This window comes from Callorhinchus milii, unplaced genomic scaffold, assembly GCF_018977255.1.
Source record: "Callorhinchus milii isolate IMCB2004 unplaced genomic scaffold, IMCB_Cmil_1.0 Scaffold26, whole genome shotgun sequence".
Taxonomy (NCBI): domain Eukaryota; kingdom Metazoa; phylum Chordata; class Chondrichthyes; order Chimaeriformes; family Callorhinchidae; genus Callorhinchus; species Callorhinchus milii.
In genome coordinates, this window is record NW_024704767.1 from 1,123,094 (window position 1) to 1,149,428 (window position 26,335).

General features: G+C 43.7%; 1 protein-coding gene across 1 annotated transcript in view; it reads right to left on the bottom strand.

Moving 5' to 3' along the window:
- LOC103189352 (WD repeat-containing protein 72) overlaps positions 1-26,335 on the bottom strand; it is a 166,106-nt gene that overhangs the window by 89,909 nt on the left and 49,862 nt on the right. The window contains exon 19 of the mRNA XM_042344020.1: positions 15,209-15,310. Within this exon, the coding sequence (XP_042199954.1) occupies positions 15,209-15,310 (102 nt within the window). The remainder of the gene's footprint in view (positions 1-15,208; positions 15,311-26,335) is intronic.

Here is a 26,335-nt window from a genome sequence, read left to right on the forward strand (position 1 = left end):
TGCAAGTTGTTCATGCAAATAGTCTTCCAGAATAGTTTCCTTGATGCCTGGAACGTACTATCAATGCTTCAGCACATTGCCAAGACCACATTAAATGGGACACTGCTATCCAACCAAAATGCGGTTAGAAAGAATCAAGCAATTTATGCTTTTGAATGACTGTTTCTCCCACTTTCTGGCACAATGGTAGCACTCTCCCTTCCAAGTCAGAAGGTTGTGGGCTCAAGTCCCACATCGGGATTTGGAATCACATAGTCTGAGCTGACACTCCAATGCAGTGCTGGGGGTTAGGATGTTGCATTTCTGGAGGTTTTGTCTTTCGGGTGAAACGTTAAACCGAGGTCCCATCTGCCTGTTCGTGTGGGAGTTACAGATCCCTTGGCGATTATGGAAAAGTGAAGGGAGTTTCTCCCAGTTTCCTGGCTGAATAAAATTGGTCATTCACTTCACAGCTACGTTTGCGGGACAATGCTGTGTGCAACTAGTTGCCGCGTTTCAACCACAATACACTCAGTCAAAACCACTTTACATTTTGTTTCAATGATTGTGGAAAGGGGGTTTGTAACCAATTGAGGTAATGGAAGGATGTCTGATTTGAGGATTTGGGTGAAAGGCGGGGGGGGCGTGGGTGAGGGGAAAGAATCCTGAGCAGGAGAGACTAAGTGCTGTCAGAATCAATCCTAAATAATACTTGCTCTATATCCCTACCTCACAGCAATTTTTGGAGAGGATGGATCGCTCCACTATAATTCCTTATTGCCCTCTGAGAGAGAAAAAGCTAATTGTCACGCTTGCCAAGTTTTCAAGTACTTCTTCCACCTTCAGGGTTAACATTTTACTTTTATCCAAAAAATAACAGGAGAACGGTTAAGTGCGATCAGGAGGAAATTTCGTAGTTTTATTTTGGACAATTTCGAAAATTGGTCTATCAAAAAAGGATAGTGCATTTTTAAAACGTACTGTTGGCAATTTAGAGCCTAACCTTATCTGTCAGCGCACTAATGCATACTTTTTATTCTGTCAAAGTGAGGCTCCCTCCCCTTCCCCCCCTTATCCTACAGTCAATATACCACAAGCTGTTCTTTTCTTAACAATCCAGTCAGACCCACCATTTCTGAAAGCCACAGTCACGACAATCAAAAATACTACATTTACTGACTTTTTATCAAAGATTTCAATCGCCTCATCCTCTGGGAAAGTGACCCTTTTATTTTGTTGTGGGCATAAAATTATGACCCTTGGAAAATTGGATGCGTTTCTGTTGAGGGAAATCAATTTTCTCACTGTCATATATGATCAACATGTCACAGCTATCAAAGAGATAATAATAGTAAAGTACAAGTAAAATGGCTGGTAATACCAGCTCCTGAAATGGGAGTGAGATAACGTTCTTCTTTTTGAAACGTGTTTGCAGCAATAATAATAATAAAAAAAACTATGCAAAAGGGTTTTGAACTGTCTTCACAGAGAGAGAGAGCGAGAGAGAGAATGCTTTTAAGCTTGTAACCTTGACAGCCTGAAGTGTTGATGAAACTGACGAAGGGAGGGGGAGAGGGGAAGGGGGGGGGGAACAAAAAAAAGAGATTGGAGCTTCCTAGAAAAAAATTTCATCGCTCTGGGAAAGTTATTGAAACTCGTTGCTTGTCACCTTGTTAATGGGCAGCTAATAGCAGGCAAAGTGTGAGAGGCATGAGATGGCTCCGGAGACTGCTTAGGAAGAAGTAATGGGGAGAACGAGGGAGGCAGCATCTTAATTTAGCCTCGCAAACAAAAGGAAGCATCAAATGTGACCTGGCTGCCAGAGTGTTAATGCTTTCTCTGCCCATCATTGCACGCCACTTAGTACTATTTGTGCTCTACCTTTGTGTCTTTTCAATGCAGTTGTGCATTAGTAAGACACCAGCAACCAAAGTATGAAAGCAAATTAGGATGAAGACAGTTCTCTGGCCCTGTCTTGTAAAAGTCCCCGGTAGTTCTTTCCCTTTGATCACATTTTGAAATGACATTTAAAAATTAGGGTGAAATTCTGCTCTCACCATCTTGTTTGCTCAGTGAAGAGAGGGGAATGAACGCCATTATGTCTTCCAGCAAAGCAAAAGTTTTTGAAATCATTCTGAAAATACCCACAAAATATCCAGTCAATTCACTTTACAGTATATTCTGTGAAGCGCTTTGAGAAGTCTCGAAAATGTGATAAGGCGCTATATCAAATGTAAGTATTATTATAATTCACCCCCATCCATGCTCCAACTCCACTGGCTTCCCATCACACAGAGGATACAGTTCAAGATCCTGGTCCTCACTTTCAAAGCCCTCCACGGTCTTGCTTCCCCCTACCTCTCCGATCTCCTAACCCCCTACCACCCTGTTCGTTCCCTCTGCTCAGCGGGCTCCGGCCTGCTTCATGGCCCCCACCTTACTCGCCCCACTATCGGCGGGCTGGCCTTCCGCCACTCTGCACCCACCCCCTGGAACTCCATCCCGCATTCCCTCCGTCTAGCCTCCCTCCCTCGCCACCTGCAAGACCCACCTCAAGACCCTCCTCTTCGACCGTGCTTTCGATCTCCCTGCTTCCCCCTATGCCCTCTGTCTCCCCCCCCATCCGACCCTCAGCTCAGGTCCGTAACTCTGTCTGTCCTGCGCCTTGGAATGTCCTCCTGACATGAAAGCTGTTTTACAGATGCAATTTTGTTGTTGTTGTTGTAATTCAACTAAACGTACAAAAGGTGCCCTTGATGCAATTGGTTGTAAGTAATTATTTTTATTTCAGCATTAACCAGAAAAAACTTTTAATGGGATTTTTATCTCCCATCACAAAGGTTCTACAGTGATGAAATATTCAGCGTGATCTCAGCTCTGTGTAATTTAATATTCAGACTATCAGCAAGTACAGGAATAAATGATTGATCATTGCAATGCTCGCAGGCTTTAATTCGCAGCCCTCTTAAGATTTTTCTGATGGATAAATAAACAATAGAGAAAAAGCTGGATTCGTTCTTGAAACACATTGGCTTTTTAACCAAACTCAAACCCCGATAATATATTTTTATTCCATCTATCTCTTAGCAAGCACAAATCATGCAATACCAGTTATTTTTGCCTGTGATTTAAGCATTCACAGTTTTGAGCTATAAGTAAATTGTACTGTACATTGTCTACACAGAGTAATAATATTTCTTACATTTGATAAAGCTCTTTGTCACATCATCAAAAATTTTCAAAGCGATTCACAGGATTTTACTGTGACTGTGTATTTTGTAGGCAAAGGTGGCAGCCAATTTGTGCACTGCATTGTCCCACAAACTTGTCCAAAAGATAATTTATCCTTCCCCCTTTAAGCCGCTCTATAAATTCCAGTTTAATACCTGGAGCTGCACAGTGAGTTCCTGATCTAAGTTTCTTTCTCTGATAATGTTACCCTGCCCCTCTATGCTTCTCTCTCTCTCCCTCCCTCCCTCCCAAAGACACATCGTGACATTTCTCGATTGCCCTTACAATCCTATCATCCGTATTTTGCTCAAACACCATGTGTGGAAACTATCAAACCTTCATTCACCTTGTGTTTCGAGCTGCCAGGCAATACCAAAGTCTTGTAGGTCTTAAGCTTCGGGTTCGTGTTATTATTGCACCAATTCAGAATCTTTGACAAAAGTCTGAAAGCATCAGCAGCCCTGCCAGTTCTCACATTCTCTTCATTTTTGAGTTGTGTCTCTCCATTCAGAGAGATGAAAAGAGTTACCTCTTTCAGAGGTTCCCCTGAAGCCTGTAGCTGTTCCTTAGCAGCTAAACTTGAAGCTCTCCATCTCTGTGGTGCTGATTAGAAGCCCAATCCCGCTGATATCACTATAGAGCCTTTCCAGTGATGGTCTTTGATAAGAGATGGGTGCAAGGTGAACCCTGCCAGAGTTAGGTTTGAATTTTGCTTCAAACAAAGTCTTAAGATAGTCTGAAACAAGTGATATATCAAAGTCGGAACCCACTGGACAAATTCAACAAAAGACCCTAACAAAATGAGACTTGCAATTAGGACTTCCTGAAAGCAATAGTTAATCATCTCGTTCCCACTAAATACCTTGCACAAAGTGAGTTGATTGAATGGACTGTTCATCAATTTGAAGTTGTTGGTTCTGGACTTTTATTTTGATGCAGTTCATTCCCTTAAGAAGAGAAGTGTAATCTTATTCGCTCAATATCAAACAGTTTCTAACTTGGCTTTGGCTCTGACCCACCCATCTTACTCCAAAAGCAGCAGAATAAGCACTTAATTTCTTGAATTATTTCAACGCAACTTTCATACAGAAAAACATAATTATAATACAACAATAATAATAATGTCATTAAGATGTTGCCAAACTCTTCACAGAATATATTGTAGAGCGACTGTATTTTGTGGGCAAAACACGGTAGCCAATTGCGCACATCAGTTCAATATAATAAGTAACATCTAGGTAACTAACAGTTATTAAATATGTTGCATGCAGTAAGTCAATGCACTATCTGCAAATATACAAAATATAAGCCTGAAGGGCTGGGTTACAGCAGAGCTCACTCACCATGAATGTAAATGAATAAATTGTCTAAAAAGTTGTCATCAAATTCAAATTGGATTAAAAATAATATGTGTTCAAATTTAATACACAATGTCATTAAGCAATGATCTTGGAGGCCATAAAAATGTTTAGAGCATATTGATTAGCCATTGTATAATATGCCGCAGAATCAATGGAGGCATAATGAATTGCATTGTCATAGGGAGTGTATTTCACCGCATATAACCGAAGGAAAAAGATGGCCCAGTGGCTCATTTTACCACAGCTAATACATTGAATCTGAATACAAATATACAGGCCTTTTGGCTGAATATTACATTAGATAGAAATCATCAACAACAACAGCTACTTCCATCTATATGGGGTTTTTCACTTGGTATAAAGTCTCAGAACGCTTCGCAAAGACGGGGTTGAAGAGGGAATGGGATCGCAAGTGTGGTTAAAGAGTTAGGCATTCAGGCAGGACTTAAAGATAAATAGAGGGCGAGATGGCGCTGTGGAAGCAGAGAGTTCCAGAGGTTGGTGTGAGCTTTGGTATAACATAGCCCTAAGGCGTATTATGCACATTTGCTGAGCAGTGGGGGTGGCTGGGGCAGTAGGGTTACAGGAGGTCACAGAAGTAGGTGCATTACAGATAGCACCTTCAACTGGCAATAAAATGCATAACACTGAGATACAATGAACTCCGCAGCAGGTGAAGTGGTTCAGCTCCATTCGGTCTTTCAGCAAAGACTAGCTGTTTTCAGCGGAGCTCTATCACTGGGCTCCTAGGCAACTGGGTGAATTCTCCAGTGTAGACATAATAATTAATTTACAGTCTGCGAGACCATTTAAAGGCAAGATCTCGGTCCATACTTTTCCCCAGATGAAGCAAGACCTTCCACTCAGACATAAAACAATATTGGATTAAAATCTTATCAAAATCACATTGTCTCACGCTTGACAATACATCACATTTTCTGGCTTTTGTAAATATTTGCCGTTGGGTTTAGCCTGGTTAATGCCTGCCACATACCTATAGAACAAGTAGAATGTGCTTTTATCATTGGCCTTGGGAAATTAAATCAATTTAAGAGAAAGTTTGGGTGCAGTTTGTGAACAAGTCACAGTTGCAGCTGAGCTCCTTCTGGTCAATGAGTAACCACCTACACTGTGAGACTGTTTGCACTGATTACAGATTATCCAGTGATAGCATTTCTTAACACAGTCTGTGCGCTCATGTTATCAGATCTGAAAGCTAACATTGTTTCAAATATTTATTCTGCTTTTTTTTTGTAACCAGAAAAAGGCAGAAACCATTTTAATGCCAAAAAAATAGTTTTCGTGATTTTTTGTTTTATTTTCGGTTCCCTTACAAACATTAACTGCAGACTGTATCGACCCAGCACCTTAACCTTTACCCCAGAGTTACTTACAGCATTAGAAAGAATCCGAGAAGGGTTTGACACCTTGCCAACCCTCAACTTTCCCATTGAGAACGCACAGCAGAGAAGGAGGCCATTCGGCCCATTGTACCTGCGCAGGCTCTCCTGAAGATCTCTCTGTCTGCTGCCATTCTATTAACAGTAATCCTTGCATTTGGCATAGCGCCTTATTGCTTCAAAGTGCTTCACAGGACCTACTGTGAAATGAAGTGGTTGGCTTTCCTCCCAAGGCATTTTACATTTCTCCTTTTCAGATATTTATTTAATTCCTCCTTAAGCACTAACCCGGATTCCATCTCAAACACGATTAGGAGTAGGGAATTCCACGTCCCAACAACCCCATGTGTCTGCGTTTTGAATTTTATATAATTCTCCTCATCTCTCTCCCTTGTGGTGATGACCTCAAAACTGTGCCCTTGACTCACCGACCAGTGGAAATTATTTTCTACAATGGACCGCTTCTGAAAATGGTGCTTTTTCATTCTGTTCTATTTCGCACAGCAACATATCGATGCGTGCTTGAGGTCGGAGCATACAGCTTTTCTGTGAAAAAAAACCTATTTACTTGACAGGTGCATACATTGCGAATTAGTTGCAAAAGGTTCTCTTGGTATTGACCTTCACATGTTACTTCAAAGCTACCTACCTGCCCAGACTAGTGCAGTATCTGGCAATCACAGTCACTCACATCACCGAGATGATTTTAGACGACAGCAATCCCAAAGGATCATGACTGTGGATTAAAATAACTCCTGAACTTTTAAAAGCCCCTTCGAGGTAGGGCAGGGTAAACTTTTTGCACTTAAATAACCAAGAGAGTAGAACAATAATAATAATAATCCTTACATTTGATATAACGCCTTATCGCATCGTTGAAAAGTCTCAAAGTGCTTCACAGAATGTACTGTAAAGTAAATTGACTGTGTGTTTTGTGGGCGAAACACGGCAACCAAGATAAGGTAGGTTTAGAGTTGCAAAAGGCAATTTCAGCACAGACACCAGGAAGTTTTTCTTTACTCGGAGGGTAATTAACAACTGGAACTGGTTACCAGGAAGAGTGGTTAAGGCCAGGACACTGACACTCGATTGTAAAAACAGCTTGATGCTGTGACGGACGATAGGATGGGTATCCTGGAAGGATGAGATCAAATTGGCTAAAAGGTACAATTATCGGACTATTGTCTGCTGTAGAGATGATCTATTGTTACAATTCTCCCAGTTGAAACTTCTGTTGTATCGGTTACATCGCTCAAATTAAACAGGCTTGTGTGGCTTTGAATTTTACAGCAGGAAACTTGCCAAGTAATTATAATCGCTAAAAACTGTTTTTGACTTTCAACCTGGCAACTGTGCCCAATAGATGGACGTTATTTCCCCCTGACAACCTCACAGCTAAACAGCCTCTTTATCTATTAAATCTTTTTAGCGGCTGCTTAAATTATAAGCAGTAGACAATTGCTTATTTCGAGTGCTTTCTATGGCAAGAACAGTGGCTTTAATTGTATTGGAAAGCCACCAAATATCAATGAAGATCAATGCAGGTGGATTGATCTGTTTATGCAGTTAAACATCCAGAATATCAGATTCAAGGCTGTAACATATTTAAATACTCTAATATTGACCAATCTTACCATGATACAGCTCGTATGACGTTCCGATGATTGTGGAGAGCTGTCGGCTTTGGTTTGATCAACCCAAACCTTTTTTCTTTAAAATTGCTTTACAATTCCTGGCAAAAACTGATACCTTGCCAGTACCAGCGAGGGCCCATTAGCAGCCTGTGCAAACCCAACTTGTATTCGCACCTTATTTATATAGCATGGTCCTTCTGACATAGTTGTGAAACCAAAAGGCTTTATCCATTGATGTCAGGCAGTGGACATTAGAAGCAACTTAGTAAAGTGCCAGCCCTTGTGAATCCAAAACTACAACTTGGCTGAGTTGGTAGAACTCTTGCCCTTGAGTCAGAAGGGTTCAATCAGTTCATAAGATTACAGCTGAGGTTCTGATGAAGAAGGTCCTTTGGTTGATTTGATCTCATCAGCTGTCAGCCTGGGTCTCTAGCCTCGGAGTCAGAAGGTTGTGGATTCAAGCTCCAGGTCGGGACTTTGAACTCACATTGACTAGGCTGACACACCAGTACAGTGCTAGGGGAATGCTGCAATGTTGGAGGTTTACAAAGAACGTGCAGCACAGAAACAGATCATTTGGCCTAACCAGTCCGTGCTGTGTTTATACTTCACACAAGTCTCCACCCATTCCTTTACTCCTTCCCAAACTCTTCTATTTCCCTCCGACTCACGTGAATGTCTAGCTTCCCCTTGAATGCTTCTACACTCTCTAATTCAACCTCCGTTTCAGGTAGCGAGTTCCATCAGCTCACTATCCTCAGCGTGAAATAGTTCTCTTTTTGATTCCCCCAATCACTATCTTATATTTGTGTCCCTGGTTACAGACTCCCCAAACAGTGGAAACAACCTATTTACCTTAACCTTATCGAACCCTTTTATAATTTTGAACACACTTGACGGCCCTCGATGAGATGTTAAACCGTGGACCCGGTCTGCCTTTTCAGATCCTGTGGTACTATTCAAAAACAGAAGGGAGTTTCTCCCAGTGTGCTGACCAACAATCCTCGAGGATGAAATCAGTCACTTGCTTCATGGCTGTTTGTGGGCAAACTGACTGCCGTGTTTGTCGCCAAAAATAGATTCACTACATCTTACAGTAAATCTAGTGAAAGCCTATGAGATGTCTTCTAGATGTGAAAAGCCCTACACCGACTGTGAGGATAATTATTATTTAAATACCAATCCTACCCATTACTCAGTTTACAGTACCGCGGACAATGTGAGAGCACCATCCATTACACAAGGCGAAAATAACGTTACTTTGCACCGCGCGCTTAATGCAGAAATTCGAGTCTCCATTAACACTGTGAGTGTTGGTGCAAAAGTTAATCTCATGTTTAAAAGAACACAAATAAGCTTAGGTCAACATGATTATTTATTTGTTCAGAGAAATATATTAAAACGCCTACGTCTTGCATTGCTGTAACAGCGATTTAGTTAATTAGGCTAACGGCACACTTCGTTTCAATTCAGATTGTCAAAACCCCAGGCTTTTCTTTTCTTGTACCTCTGCTGATGTTGACCTGTATGTTACCAAATCCTCCATTTAGGTTAGTCAAATGGAAAGCCATCACCAAGAGCTCTTTGTATATTGTTCCTAAAGTGTCAAATCCTGAAGAATCATCACAGCATAATTACTGTGGTCAGAATACAGCAAAACATTTGAAATGTCTTATCCTGTTTCTGGAAGAGCATTGTCAGTGGACAATTATGGGGTGAAAATTGCAATGTTAGCACAATCTCACCCGGGTCTCGATTTACTCCATTGACATTGCATTTCGGCCACAAAATACACAGTCAATCCATTATTCAGCCTCTTCTGTGAACGCTTTGAGATATCTCAACAACGTGATAAGGAGCTATGTCAAATGCAAGGATTATTACTATTTCAAAGGGTCCAAAATTTGGCAGATTCTTAAATAAACCTATAATTTCGAAGTTGGTTTTCTGCAAATTCTTTTAAGAATACACATGAAAAACGGTTTGAGCGTTAAGACTGAATTCAACAATTTGCCACGTTCCGGACACGAAAGCTACATTCAAGGGAGAAAAATCTCGACCCACGTGGAATTTCACTCGCGCACAATCAGTTAAGACACATCGCATTTTTCCACCCCTACGAAATTTCTGACGTATTTCATGAGGAGAAGCTCGCCAAAGGGTTTTGAACGAAACCAACCGATTGGGACGCCAAGGGCAACAAAGATACTGTTCAGAGAGAGTTTCAAACAGAACGTTTACCGGAAATGACCGCAAGAGAGGATTAATAACAAACGATTGTTAAAATCCTTCACGCACAGCACGACTGGTGTTAGTGTTTGGTAGCGACTTAAATTGCTGGAAAGGCATCTTGGATGGGATGTCCGGCCTGAGAACACAAAGCGCGGGTCACCAGCCGTGGATTGCAGTGTCTGAAATTCGGGTATTTCAGCAGACCTTGCAAAAGCAGATCTTTGACATGGGCCACTCTCTCAGCTCATCTGTATGGATGATAAAACAGGGATTAAACTTGCGCAAAAACAGACAGAAGCCGGTCAGCCGAGGAGCCTCCAACGCAGCGATTTTCAACGTTCGAATTGCCTGGCGCAATGTTACGACCAAACCGCAGATCTCTTGAGATGGAGCGGACTCGGGCGTTTTCTACACACAGCGCGAATCCCCCTCGCAGTGCAGCATTCGAGGGAGAGAACCCCAATGAGACTGAAATTCCTCCGTTTGACGCGCGATCGTATCGGGGGAGAATCCCGTCAGCGGCTTTCAAACATCGTCAAAGCCACAGGATCTGGAAAGGGAAACTTTCCCATTTTGGTTCATTCGCTGTCAGAGTCGGGTTGACACTAAATCATCAAACTCAATTATCTGGTGCGCCTCGTAAAATAAATGACATTAATAAGAAATCTCAACGCTCAGATTTTCTTTAACAATCTTAATTATTACTCATCATTTTAATGTTCGGAATGTGAACACTGATATCCCTCTAGGGGTTACCCCCACCCCACCTCTTGCTGGTAAATTTACTGACCCGTGGGGACGAATGGGTATTACGGCTAACCTTTGACAAGGCTCGTTTACAAGGGAACATCCCATTATAAAGAACGCATCAACCAAAGGTTGGTATATTCCAGGCAACCACAGGTTAATCCTCCTCCCAACTTCCAAGTTGCTTTACTTTTTTTGGATATGAAACATATCAATGCATGTCCTATCTATAAATTTAATCCCCAGGTTCAATCAGGAACTAATTTTTTTACTGGTATCTTTTCTCTCTCTCTCTCCCTCCCTCCGAAGCCCACCTTCACTCTTTTCTCACCTCTTCCCCTCTTCGGCTCCCCCCACCCTCACCCCAACCCAGAGCTCGTGTTCACAGTGAGCTGTGTATAGTGCTTTGGGACATCCTCCCGACGGGAAAGGCTCTCGATGTAAATATATATTGTTGTTGCGGCTGATTGTAACTTTTCGGGGGGCTACTTTGCAAACTGAACCCACAAACAGAGCTGGCGCACGTCTGTTCAGTGACACTAAAGGTGCGTCGAATCATCAAAACATTGTCTGAGGATGGCGAGGCTATGATCGAGTGTGATCAAGAGCCTGATCAGTCAAAGCTGATGGCTGCCCGTAGGAACAATACCATGACAACAGAAGGACCTATCACCAGAGCGCGGAACTGCCCTGGAGTTTCGGCTGTTGCTGAGATTTCCGTTCTCCTGATGTCATTACAATAATGAATGATACGTCTTGCAGAGCCATGAAAGCGCTCAGCACAAAAATGCCTTTTGAAGCATGCTCCGTCTGACATAAGCACCTTTGATGGAAGCAATTTCAACTCGGTGGTCGGGGGTGGGGGGGTTTGAAACAGACGCGCATGGCTACGAATAGAGAGACAATGAAAGGTGGGGGGGTGCGGGGGGGTTGGTGGGTGGGTGTTGAGGGAGGTTAGTGGGGGGTGTCTAACTTGTGAGGCTTTGTAATAAAAGAAATAATATAATAATGTATAATATTCTTATTGCATAATAAGAAATGTGCAATTATCAAAATTCTGATCATAATATTCTTATTGCGTCATAAGAAATGTGCAATTATCAAAGTTCTGATCATTTCTCGTCTGAGATCTTGTGTCGTCAATTTTGGAAGTTGAACACGCTGAAGAAATGTGCGCTGATCCAACTTGTAAAACCTCAGCCTGCGCTGTGACGTCTTGTGAAGTGTTCATTTTTTTAATTTAAATGGACATTTTTATTAAGAAATCCATTAGGAAATATTGCATGTTACACCCCCCCACCCCCCCCCCCCCCGATGTATTCAATGTTAGCGCTAAAGAGTCACGCAGCTTAAAAATCATTAAAAAAAAGCAGATTCAAGACATGCGGTCTAATATTGTGTAGAGTATTATCATTTGCAATTAAACCGCACTGCAGCTCGGTGGATCTTTTCTGCTGGCGATCAATAGAAGATGATAGCTATAACACTGCAGCTTGCAGTGAAAGAGAGAAAGAGAGAGAGCGCGTGGATAGAGAGGGAGAGAGAAGAGGTGGGGGAGAGAGGAGAGAGAGCAGAGGTGTAGCTCAATGGTCCAGTGCCAGAGAATGGCAAGATAATCGCTTGTGACCATGGTTTCCCACGTGGTAAGTTTTTTTTCCAATCTCTGGGCGAGGAAGAAGCACAAATCAGTTCCTGGGGGGCATTTCTCACAGGAGCGAGAGAGAGAGAGGAGATTGGCAAGCTCGGACTGCACTTGGGCACCTCCTAGTGACTGATACTGGTAATGTGTCTGTAATGACACGAGGGAGGGAGGTGGGGGGGGGGGGGGGGTGGGTGGCGAGAGATAAATCAATCAAAGGTGAATTCTACATTATTATCATTAAAGCTCTCGTAACTTGCATTTAATAATCCCGGTAAACTTGGGAGGATGTCTCAGAGAGCTTCACGGGATTCAATGGGAATTGCGGTAACTGTAGTGACTGTATTTTGCAGTTCAATCAGTTGGGCGTGGGGAGGGGGGGTGGGGGCATCTCAAAACGCTTCGCGGGATGGACTGTGAATCATAGTGACTGTGTATTTTATAGGTGAGCGTGGCAGCCAATTGAAGCACAGCGATGGCCCGTTTGAGACGAATAGTACCTTAGAGCTCGCACGTCGTTGCAATATTTCAGACGTTCGTTTCAGTCCTGTACCACAGGCATTGCATCAACCCAAGCATGACAACTTCCCAGCAGCAGGAACTACACTGCTATGTTCCAGCGTTTACAGGTGAAAGCAGCTTTCATGTTGTGCAACAGCGCAGCGTTTAAGTGACCTGGTAAAGTATAAATCACAGCGGGAGTGCATATGTGGGGCCGGGAGGTTAGATTTATACTTCCTGCTCTGCGTTGCATAACTTGGGGAGTTTTAATCTCACTGACTCTCTATTTTGGGAGGGTGAGGGAGTGGGGGGGGTTCTGCTTTACGTTCCTCTTTCAGCTACTCTGCCCCCCCCCCCCCCCCACCCACTAATCAGCTCCCGTATTTTACCCACAGAATACACAGTCGCTCCACTTGACAATATATTCTGTGAAGCGCTTTGAGACATCTCTATCGAACGGAAGGATTATTATCATTATTCTCTCACGCGCTCTCTCTCTCCCTCTCTCTCTCTCTCTCCCTTACTGCCTCTCCGAGAGCTAAACGGTCAACACGGATGCTCCGTCACCCGGGAACGACTGCCACCCCGCACCCAGTTCCCCGCGCCCCTCCACTTGGTTCCCGAAAAAGTTATCTTAATTTCCTCCAGCAGAATTCCAGGCCGAGGAAGGAACGATAAATAATTCATGCCCTTCGCTCTTTGTTTCACATCGCTGAATGTGCCGAGCTGGAACCCTGACAGCTGTGTCAGGGCAGATGCTGAAGATTTGACATGACAAGTGACTTAACAAGTTTCTTTGAGTTTGCGTCGGGGGGGGGAAAAAAAATAAAGAAAAGAATAAGGGGGTGGGCGGGTGTGGGGGGGGGGGGGGGCGGCGGGTGAGCGAGGGGCTAAGGAAGACAAGGTGCGGAGGATGACCGACAGCGTGGAAGGCAAGAGAACCACAAAAAAAATAGGGGCGAGGAGAAAGCAAAGGGTTCCTTTTCCTCTCCCGGCCGAGTGTTTTTTTCATCCGCTAATTTCTCCCCTGACCGCTACATCTCTGGCCATTTGCCATACCGCTCACCCACGACACGGTCACTGTTCTTCCCGCCTGCCCACGGATCAATACAGGCAATTCTTGGACCAGCGCGACGTAGCCATGGAAACCGAGCCGCGTATTCTCTGTGGGGAAGCAGCGAAAGGACTGTTGCAATCTCAAGAGGTTCGATCGAGAGAGAGAGAGAGAGAGAGAGAGAGCAGTCTTACCAGGCGAGACGTTTTTCAGATGAAGGGAAATAGGCTGCTTGCGAGAAAGAGGGGAGGGAGACAGAGAGAAAGACACACACACACACACACACACACAGACAGACAGACAGACAGACAAAGAAAGCACTAATTATTTTTTTTCTCTCTTCCGATCGAGAACCTGACGGCCCCCCCACCCCTCCCGCCCGCCCTCCCTCCCCCACAACCCGCACCCCCTCCTGGCATCAATGTTAGGTGAGACGTTATCTTTCGCTCTCTCAAAATCATCGCGTTACTACGCCATCGAACGAACGAGCAAACGATGGGGCCAATGCCAGGGGGGGGAAGCAACGTATCCTGCCATCGTGGCTGTTGATTCAGATTCCCCCTCCGAAACCCACCGCCCCCCCCACCCCGACCCACTCAACCCTCACCAACCCAACTCCCCCCCACCACACCCCCACCGCTGGGGTTAGAGCGATAGCAGAGCGCAGACAAATAGGCTGAAATTCAAGAGCAAGACAGCAGTCAAACTCCCAAGGAATCTAGGTTGAGTGGAGCACACTGAAAGATAATCCTGCTGTCATGGGTCCAATCTGGACTTGCAGATGACCTAGGGGACCTGACATGGATTTCAAACTGCACCCTTTCATTGAAAATTAAATCTCAGCAGCGCTCCTATGGGATGGATCAGGGGACTGTTTGCAGCTGCCCCCTGTCAGAGCCGGCTGCAAGATTTGGAAATCTCTTAGCTGAGCTGACAGGCCTCAGAGAGGATGAATCAAATATATATATATATATATATATATATGATACATGGATCAACACACAGAGCCATGCAGAGGTTCCCAGAAACCAGAGAAAGCAAGCCAGGAAAATATCAAGCAGACAATCGCAACACGAATCGCAACAGCAGTTAAGCACGAAGGCAACGTGTTGTTAGAAGCAATAAATGTTAAAGACAGAAGGGATTGTATTTTTCTTTCAAAAAAAAATCGGGAGCAAACGGTGCAGTTAATTTGAAATATTGCTGGTGAAATGGCTAGGCTCTTGTGCTGCAGGTCTCTGTTTACTTTGAGCGACTTGGGAAGTCCTCCCGACGTGAAAGGCGCTGTGCAAATGTAATTTGTTGTGGTTGTTGTTGTGCTTTGATTGTGATGTGAGCTGCTGTGGGGCCTTTGAAATGGGAGGGTGTCAGGGTGCAGGACGTCACGTTTGTCACTGTAAGTTCCATCTCTATCTGCGAATGGCTCTCACCTGGACTGTCAGACTTCTCACAGGCACATCGGTCAGGCCGGTCCTCAGCCTCTCGTTCCTTGGCCACGGCTTGGCTTTCGCGCAGCACCACATTGACAGAAGCTGGTAAGCGACAAAGACACAAACACCGCAAAAAGATTACACGCAGCAAAGAAAACACAGGCGACAACCCTCACCAGCAGTGAAGCGCGATGGGGGGGGACACAGTGAATGCTGCAAAAGGCTGTTACTTTAACTTAATCGGGACCTAAATGTCGTCTGCGTACTGCGCTTGTAAAAAAAAACACACCCAAACACATATACCGATGATCTTAATATTAAGATCCATATTAGGATGATCCAGCGCAGTGTTGCATTGTCTGAGGTGCCTCCTTCGGATGAGACACTAGCCGATGTCCTGCCTGTTGGTTCGGGTGGATGTTAAAGATCTCTCGGAAAGAGAAAGGGAGTTTTTCCCAGTGTCCCGATGACAATACCTGGAGAGAATCGGTGATTCACTTCTTGGCTGTTTGCGAGATGTTGCTGTGCGCAAATTGCCCACTGCTTTTGCCCACAAAATACAGTCATTCCACTTTACAGTAAATGTGGGGAATCAGTTTGAGGCACAGTGTCAAATGCAAAATCAAAACGTGAGGACCAATTTATTTCACACAGGAGAAAGGATCAACAAGGTTGGTCACAAAGCAGGAGCCTTTCTGACTCATGATTCCCCGCTAGCTTTATTTTCGACTCGCCAGGTTATCAAACTGAGCAAAAATGGGAAAGGCAGGGACAGAGGATTGAACACATCATCATCTTCACAAAAGAAAAGGAGTGTGTGTGGGGTTGGGGGTGGGGTGGAGCTGGGCGCTGAAATTGCTCTTGTTAGTAAATGCAGCGATTTGGACAATTTTCCTTTCGTAGATCAATACTGGTGAAAGTTACTTCCCCAGAGCCATTGGGAAGGTAATGAAAGGGTGGCGGGTGGGGGGGGGGGGGGGGGTGAAGTCTCTAGAATGACTGAGGGTGTAGCTGGAGCTTTGAAATGTCTGCGTGGCTTTGCTCGTCCTTCCCCAATAAACCGTGGGAAGCTCGTGTAGGTGAATGGCAGTGGAATTGGCTTTCCCGAGGGGAATGGTTTCCCACTTTGAGCAGCTCAACCTGCCACTGACGGAGGCCATCTTTATTAAGTGCCTCTTCTGCTCTGGCTGCCGTTAAAGCCACCTTGCCATTTTCACACAGGCCGGTTTATAAACAGCTGCGAAGCTGGGACTTGGGATGGACAGAACTGCTTCCTGCAATGATAGGGGGTAAAATAAGATCCTTTCAGTGAATGTTTGCGTGCAACGGGGATCTTTTTTGACTTTGTCAAAAGGGACCCTCCTTTGCGAGAGGGAGAAGAGTGTGCGAGCTTCAGCTCGTCAGAAATCAGAGCCCTGCTCTATGACTCCATCTAAATAAACCCACCCCCATCTCTTCCCTCCAAGTCAGAGGTCAACAGCTGACCTTATATTCTGGAGCCCGAGGGGGGGGGGAGGGAGAGAGAGAGAGAGAGAGAGACAGAAAACATTCGTCCCTGTGAAATGGATTTACACCCAAATAGACATCCTGAAGTGGAGACGCTGTGAACGAGTGGGACTTGCTGGCAACGTCCAACGAGTGAGAAAGAGGGATTTGTATTAAAGGGAGAGTCTCGGGGTAAAAGCCAGGGCAACCCTGTCAGGCAGTCGGCTGGAGCGGTTTAGAAGGCGTCACAGTCCAGGAGAGGTCAGGGAGCCGATCCCCTGGGGAAGACATCACGACTGACAGAAGGAGAAAGGATGGAAATGACCAGACTTTGTAGAGGGCACAATGCCCTTTGACCCCCGGTTCCCTTTTACACCTAGAAAAGGCACGGCAGCAGCAGAAAGGAGGTTTTGAAAGGGAGGTGGATGGAGCTGAAATGAGAGAAAGAACCAGTTGAATTTCGCCCACAGTCACTACACTTTATAGTATATTCTGTGAAGCACTTTGAGACGTCTCCCCAAACACACGCGCGCACACACACACACACACGAAGTAAAAGTTGGGTTTGTTTCAATGTAGCAGACATTAATGATGACCGATTGCCAAGTGCAGTGAGTTAAAATAATAATAATAATCCTTGCATTTGATATAGCGCTTTTCACGTTGGGAGGACGTCCCAAAGCGCTTCACAGAATATACTATAAAGTGAATTGACTGTATATTTGTGGGCGAACGCGGCAGCCAATTGCGCACAGCAATGTCCCACAAACAGTCGTAGATTGAAAATGACTAATTTATTATTGTTTTTGGTTTTGGAGGGATTATTATTAGACGTGTGGAGTAAGGAAACTTGCCCAAGGTTTCGCCCTCTGCCTGGAATTGAACTCAGGTCTCTCGCTTACAAAGCGAGTTCTCTAACCACTGAGCTACAGGACTCCACGGTGTCATCCAAAGAAAACAAAGTGAGGGTTTGCTCCTGACTGTAGAGTGGGATCTTCCACACACAAATGCATTAAATGCAGATAAAGGGTGGCCAATATCCCTCGTGTCACATCCAGAAAACGTCATTTCAACACAGAGTACTTCTTTCCACACCCTTTTCACCTTAATGAACAAAAATCATGTAAAGTTCTCCCAGCTTGTGGGAGGGATCCTCAAGCATCGTGCAAACTTGTGTTGACCCAACAACAACAACAACAGAGGGTGGGGGCAGAAAGGCTGAAGGTCCTAACCGACGATGGTGGGGTGGCCAGGGCAGGGGATATGGAGCAGGCTGGTGCCTGCCAAGCGGAGGGAGTGGACACTTTGGTAAGGTGTTACTAGGATGCGGCAGTAGGGAGGGGCAAGACCATAGAGCGCTTCGAAAGTGAGCACAAGGACCTTTGACTTGACAATAATCTCTAGAAAATGGGACCAGATCCATTGCTCTGGTCATCTGAGCTTTCTGGCTCAGGCACAACCCATTCGCCCCAACACCAGGTCCAAGCACTCTGTAGAGATGCTCTCTGTGACAAGAAGTTGATCAAGTTAGTCTTTACATGTACTCAATGCCTTTCACGTAGGATAATGTCTTGGAGCGCTTCACATTGGCAGGGTTTGGACGTCTGGGTTAGGGACGTAGATGCTTGGGCTCCGAGATGCTACCCTGCATGGAGGGTGCTATATAAGTGCAAGTTGTTGTTGTGCCAGAATGCTCAGCACTCGATGGTAGAGCAGTGGCGTCCAAAGTAGCAGGGAGGATACAAGGGCGTGAAGGAATTTACACGAGCTGTTGAAGGAACCATCGGGGTTAAACTGCCATTGCAGCGAGGCAGCAACGAAAGGGTTAGTAGCAGTCAAAGTGTTAACGGCAGCGCGTTAGAATGCTGAGCAATGTTTCGGATGTTGCGGAAGTGAAATGGATATGTGTCCTTGTTGCCTGTTAAGATCCTTAATTGATGATTAATGACCTTGTCTCTTAACAACCACCAACAAAATGTGTTTGGTTTCAATAGCACCGATCTGTGTGAAGCAAAGTGAAACAGCAGACAGTAATGGGGAGCTGATCAAAAGTTCCATTACATTCAGGGGGTCCATTACTGATGAGGTAAATATACAATTACGCTTTTATTCTTTTCCCTTCTGCCTCATACATACATTGCTGGGTGCAAACTGGCTGTCGCATTCACCTACAGAAATATACACCATATCTTCCTGGCGAGTCCTGTGAAGCATTTTGGGATGACCTCCTGACGTGAAAGGCAAAATATCAAATGCAAGGATTATCAGTATTAATATTATATAAGGAAATTTTGCTAGCAGCTATTATTACAGTATGAGTCCTTGCTAATGGTCCACCCGCACAATAAATAAACACGAGTGCTGTGTGGGATTAAGCCACAAGACGTCTGAACTATCCTAATTGACATTAAATGGCAAATCTCCCCTGAATGGTTTCCGTCAGAAATTACCGGCCAGTGAAACATGATGAAACAAAATACCTTCATTTCCCGGAGAAATAGAGAGGATGCATCCGGCTGCAGTTAATATAATAATAATAGTAATCCTTACATTTGATGTAGCCTCATCACATCGTTGAGACGTCTCAAAGCGCTCCACAGGATTTTACTATGAGTTATATTGACTGTGTTTTTGTCAGAGAATGTACCAGCCAATTTGTGCACAACAACGTCCAACAATCAGCTACAAAGTGAATGACCAATTTTATTTGGTGGACGCTGGGAGAAGCTCCCTTCTCTTTCCAAACAGTGCTGCCTGATCTTTAACATCCACCTGAGTTAAGTAAAAGTTCCTGCTTCTGAAGAATTGCAGCGAGATAGGTGACTAAAACAGCATCGTTTGTGGACTGCGGACGTTATATTTGTTCCCGTGTTCATACGGTGCATCTAAACACTGTGCCAGAAATATTGATAAACTTACTCTAAATATATACAGAAACATTTAAAGAGGTTGGTTCCGTCCAATGACCCAGGCCTTGTGTTTTTAAGTGAGATGTGAAGAAATGACCGACTTCCAGATCACTCCTGTCATCACTTACTGCATGTTGTGTGCATCCGAAATGCACAGGAAACTACATTGATGGCAACCCAGTAGTTGGCTATTTTTCTTTCGCGCAGGTAGCTGGTTCATCAACATTGGAAGAGGTCCACAGTAGAACCGGGCTATCAGAAAGGCAAAGCTCTATGCAAGGGCATTTTAGCAGGGTTTTCCCCATATATACATGTACATTTACACTTGCTGTACGTTATACACACACATAGAATTGTCAAGCTAATCTACTATTATTTTTACTTATTAATAAGTCAGTGATCACTGAATAATTGAACACAACGTTGATAATATATTTATTGCCACAGAGGTCCCAGAAATGCGCTAAGAATTTGGTTCTGATATCAATGACTTGACGGAGAGATGAGTTTGTTTCCAGTATTGCACGATTTTATAATAACAATTATGCTTGCATTCGATATAGTGCCTTATCGTGTTGTCGAGACGTCTCAAAGCGCTTCTCAGGCTATATTGTGAAGTGGTTCCAACGAATATTTTTTAACAAGTAGCTTGATCTGCCAGTTGCACAACTGTGTGTGAGTAACACAGTTGTGCATAAGAATGGGAATAAATATGGTTTGCAGTCAGGGAGCAGGAGGTCTCCAGCAAAGCTACAGGTTTGGTCGTCGATTGATGAAAAAGTCACGATTGTTGGTTAATCTAACACCGTACCGAGAAGCTAACACTTGGCGAGGTCTGCTTCCAGGTGTCCAATTGTCAGGAGTCAGTGGACTTTTCAGCCAGCAAGCTAGCTAGTTACCCATAGACGTGCTTCAACCCTGACACCCAGATTGACTAGTTCACACTAATTTACTTCACACAGATTCCATTTATCTCCTGGAGGGTCCCTGGCAGCAGGGTATAATGGCATATCCTAGGATATCTTCCGCACACAATTTTTTAAAAAAAAGTGGCAAGGCTTGATGAATCCAAGTCCAGAAAACATTTCACAGATTGCAAACTAGGTGCAATCAGGAAACATCAGGCTGCACAGCTGGGACTTGCGAGTTTGCTTGACTGGCTCAACCAGCTGAGAATTAACTATCTCTCCCGCCTTTCCTGCTGGCAGCTCCGTGTCGCTGGGATAAGAAATTACAGCGAAACCCTGTGGCCCGCAGTATTTCAGCCAACCCTGTCCATTTCGCATGTTCGTTTTTAATGTGGGGGAGAAATGTCCTGGATTCCCAACAAATAATCACAGCAGCAATAACAACAGTAATAACAATAATGATGATAATCCTAAAATCAATAACAACATTAGCAGTAATAATAATAAGGCACGAGGTACGAGGCGGTGCAGACAATGATGGAAAGATAGTTGGAGCAGGAGGTATGAGCCACGAGGTATGAGCGGGATGAGGGAGCCAACTCTAGGATTCAAACCTTATTTCAGCCCAACATTTGTCTGCAAATACCGCACCTCAATAAGCACATGTATTTCACACACTTTTAGAACTGGCATTCTATAAACCAGTAATACGTCAGCCTCAATTGACTATGTTAAGTTGAAAAAAAAATACCGAGCTGCCCCATATGTACAAATGCTTTCATTGGTGGTCATATTAATAGGTTTTTATTCAACAGAACAAAATATTCGCTCAAATAAATGTACTATTTGTTAAAAATATTACCGGCTCTCAAAACTGGGAATAAAATGGCTAAAACTGTCCATTCGACTTGGTTTTCATTACTCTTCCACCAACAGCATTACTGGAGGAGCTTTATTACATTAGAAAGCTGTGGCTGTTCATCATCCGTAATGTCACAAAACACATGGTCGCGTCGCTTGCAGATTGCTGGCAGGTTGAGACCCAATCTAACCTTTTGCCTTTTTGTTTCTTCCTCAAGCTTGGCTCCCACTTTGTCAATAACATCCAACTGTTAGGATCATCAAAGCTGTTCAGAACTGTCTGATCGTTATCTATGACTCTGACCCATTCTTGTTTCACTTCACCCTCCCCATAAAAAACATCCTATACCACGATTGTATAAAATCTGCACTAAGTATTTTAAAGTCCAGTTCACTCAGCTGCCTATTGTAAATGTCACGATTACAGAGCAATCTGGTATTTCAACGATCATAATTCAAGATGATTTATGTTCCCTTTTCCACTGGATTCCTGAGTTACAATGTCTTTGCAGTTGCCACAGAAATGGGGTGGAGATGTATTCTGGTGTAGCATAGGAGATGCAGCGAGGTATTAAAAAATCTAACATTCCAATGGTTACCTGTATACTAGTCTTGATACAATTTGTAAAATAAATTGTCCAACTAAATTAACTAGTTGGCGTTGCAAAATGAATTCTCCAAATTGTACAACTAGAACATTTCCGTAATAAATCACGCTTTATTATATAAATATTTTATGTATACGATAGTATAGGAGAACTGCAACAACAATTTGGAATACATTCCACCTGGGTCTAGACTTACGCTGTATAGTGGAACATCCAGAATTTGGCAAAATTGTTAAAAGACAGTCTTGAATTTTTGAAAGCTGTTTTTTCTGCAAGTTTTCTAATTATTATTATTATTAAGTGATGTAAAACCAGCCTTCAAAGTTAAAACTGAATTCAATAATTCGTTCTGGGATTCTCTGTAAAATAGTGTAAGTCTGACCCAGGTGGAATTTCTCACCACTTACCTCTTTTTATATCTGTAATTGACAAACGTACCAACATTTGTTTTTCTGCTGCTTTTTTTTATATATATATATATATAGTGCGGCAGAAAAACAAATGTTGGTACGTTTGTGAATTACAGATCTATGGCTAAATATTGTCTCTGACTTTAAATCAAGTGCCTCTGTCCCAAACTGATAAGTAATCTACACTGGACAGCTCTCCATCATGTTCAGTGAAAAATGAACTTGCCTTGTCCATCTTTTCCCATTTGCTCCATTAGCCTGGTCTGTGGGGAATAGCATTCAGCTAAGCATTGCTGGAAAAATGATGCAGAGAACAGATAAGATTAAAAAAAATATTAGTTTCAGCCTCCCCCCCCACACTCAAAAAAATCTGCTGCTTTTTCACTCGTATCGCTCCAATCTATTTCATATTCTATCAATGGAAAGTTTCAACCAAAACCAAAAGGTTAGAGCAAAACACATTCAGAGATGTGTGTATGTGTAACAAAAATATGTGTAAATGTTGTTTGGAAGGGGTGTTGTGGGGGGGGGGGGGGGACAGGAAAAATAAATCCCTCTTTTAAAGGAACAAATGTCAAAATAGATCAACCTAATTCCCAAAGCCAAAAAATATTCAGTGAAGGACAAAAGGAGACAAAGGCTATTGGATTCGATATAAACATTCAGCCAACAAGAATGCTGAATCTCCCTGACCCAGCTGAAGAAAGGTCAGAGAGCAATTTTGAATAATAAATGGGAACTCCTGACCTTGCGACTCAAATTTGGCAGGGTGAGCAGGAGCCCTTTCACCAGATGCTGGAGGAAGATACTCAAGCCCCAGCCTCCCAACCTAATGAGCTTTTGCCGTGCAACTTACACTTACTTTTAGTGGCCTTTTATTTGTTTTTTTTTAAAAAAGAAAAATAACACACGAGATGCGTTTGATATCTAGTCAGAAACAACGCGAGTCATTCCAGGGTTTACTGTAATCCTGGCCATTTGTTCGGAGGTGAAACATTGGCCATTTTATGTAAGAAATTCCAGGTTACTGACCCTCACGTGTTTTATTGCACTTGCAGTTTTTCCTACCCTTCATTCCCCCCACTCCCAATATTCTTCCTGAAGGCATTAACTCAAAGTGGAATACAGTCCCAAAAGACACCTAACACCCTCCTCCCCATCTCCCTGGTACCTTGTCTGTGTGACCATTCTCCAAAGGAAAACTATATACCAGATGAATTGCCCAATCGCTCTGCAACAGAGTAGCTGCCGCTTCCGCACAGCAAAATAAACAGTCACTACACTCGACACGATGGACTGAAAAGCTCTCCCAGACATCTCAGTCCTCCAAAAAATTGACAAAAAATAAAGAGGGTTTCATTTTCAGGCACTGCCCAGCTCAGAGACTGATTGGAGAAATCCTTATGCTCACCTGGGTGAAAATGTACTAAGTAATGGTTAGAATCTGATTGCGATGTTCCAGATCAGCAAGATTGAGTTTCTCTCAAGGCTTCCAGTGGCCACGAGTATAAATGTTTAGCACTGCAGGAGCCAATGTAGATCAAAGTGCCTCTCCCCCTATCCCAACAATGGGCTTCTGCCGTTACTGAACTTTGGTCCTTATTTTTCTTACCAAACAACATCTCATTTAAATTCAACCCAAATTTCCAATAAAGCTCAGGAAATATCTATGTTGCATAACTTGGAAGTGAAAGGAACATAACCTCAGTTGGCAAGTTAATCATAGAATAAATATCTTTGCATCAATGACCCACTTGCAACACTGAAACATTCCAAAGTGCTTCACGGGAGTTGGGTGCCGAGTGTAGTGACTATGTATTTTTAAGCAGGCACAAACAGAGCAGAGCAAAGTCCTACAAAAGGCTATGAAGAGAATGACTAATTTTATCGGGGTGCGGGGGGGGGGGGGGGGGGGGGAGTGGGATTGTTGGGCCAGGACACTGGGAGAGAGAAACTCCCTTTTCTTTTTGAATAGTGACACACAGTCTTTGACATCTACCAGAACAAGCCATCAGGACCTCAGTTTAGCATCACATGTAAAGGACGGCACCTCCGACTCTGCAGGGCTCCCCTCAAGTTCCGACTGGAATGCATCCGATATTTGTTTTATATTCCAATGAACTCCTTTGTTCTTACAGCACGAGGGGAATTCAGAAATTATAGATATAAACTTCTGACCCGAAATTGGTTAAAGTTTCACAAAAACAGTTTGGTGAAGGCTTCACCGATGATGTCGATAATTATTAGCGTTCATTTGTGTGCCATTTTGCCAACGATGTCACTTTGTGACATTCGACATCTATTAAAAGCATCAGCAAGACAGTTCACATTGAAAGCATGGCTTTAGCTGCGAGGAAAACGGTCAGCTTCGCACCCTCTGTTTATCAAAAGCAATCTATTTTATATTAACACACACACACAAAAAAAACTGGTAATGAACCGAAAATCTCCCCTGCCAGCGACTCAGATAGATTTGGGTTTTGAGAGCTTGGGTGCAAATGATTCTGAAGTGCAGCCTGACAAAGGGAGAATGTCATTTTAATTTTAAGAATGAATCTGAAAATAACAGTCCCTGTGTTAGGTCTGTCCCCTGGTGTTTTTCAAATTGCTTTTTATCAGTCAGTCTCTCGCGCCGCCTGCCATTATTTTTGGCTCAGGTGCTAATTCTCATTGCAGATGTTATTGTTTTATTCATGCACAACAGCTGTGACACAGCTCGAACCGGGTTTTGGAGTGCCACGACTCTGCAGCTAAAAAAAGAAGCCGGGGAAGGTGGGGGTAAGAGAACCGGGTCTGTTCTGCACTTTACATCGCAATTGCCTATTTCTTCTGCAAAGGAAAATCTTAACGTTTCTCTTCCGTCTGTAATTTTCCATTTGACTTGCTCAGAATACATCATGTAAAAGAGAAGGGAGTTTCTCCCGGTGTCCTGGCCCGACAATCCCCGAAATAAAATTGGTAGCTCACTCCATATGTGTCCGTGGGACATTGCTGTGTGCAAATTGGCTTACAGCAATGTCCCCCAAACAGAGTTTGCCCACATAATAAGCAGTCAGACCACTTTATAGTATATCCTGTGAGGTGCTTTGAGATGTCTTGACGTGATCATTCACACTATCACATGCAAGGGTTATATCATATTCATAGTTTTGCTTTGGAGAAGTATTTATTTTAATGTCGATTCACTGGTGGGTGAGAAATACTGTAGTAAGGTTTAGCCTAGTGGACCACATATTATGTATATCAAGACACAGTCTTTACCCATAAGGATAACTGGAACAGTTTACCAGGAAGGGGTAGGTGAGGCCGGGACACTGGGACTCATTTGAAAAGCAGCTTGATGCTGCAAAGGGAGGATGGTAGAGTGGGTGCCCTGGAGAGATGGGAATGAAAGGGCTGAATGGAATTCTTTACCCAAACCGATCTTGTGATATTCTGATGGTTTCATGCTTGGGTTAGTTTGCCGTTAGACGGTTTCTCCCACTGAATGGAAATAATAGTGTTTCTTTTTGATTCGAGGAAGATTCCCAGCTCTTTTCAGCTGTTTCTAAACAAGACCCATGGCACCTGGGCAACAGGTGTTGGATTTAAACTGCACCAGAGTGAACTGCGGCTTGCTACACAGACAAAAACAGGAATAGGAGAGTGGGAGAGAGGAGGTAGAAGAAGAGGAAAGGGTCTAAGCCAAAGGCGCAGGACACGAGCCAAGGCTTACCCTTGGGCAAGGTGTATTGATCCAGCATAAATCATCTGCATTTGTCAAAGGAACAGTGACTGAGAAGAATCAGGTTAAGCAGGGATCGGTGACTGAACTGTGTCACTGTACAGCATTTAGCTGGAGTGGGGTGGGAGGAGGATGGGGAAGTGGGGTGTAGGAGGGACTCCAGCGACTTTTTACTGCTCTCTCCCTGCAGCTGTGAAATTGAACTGACAGTGACTGTCCATT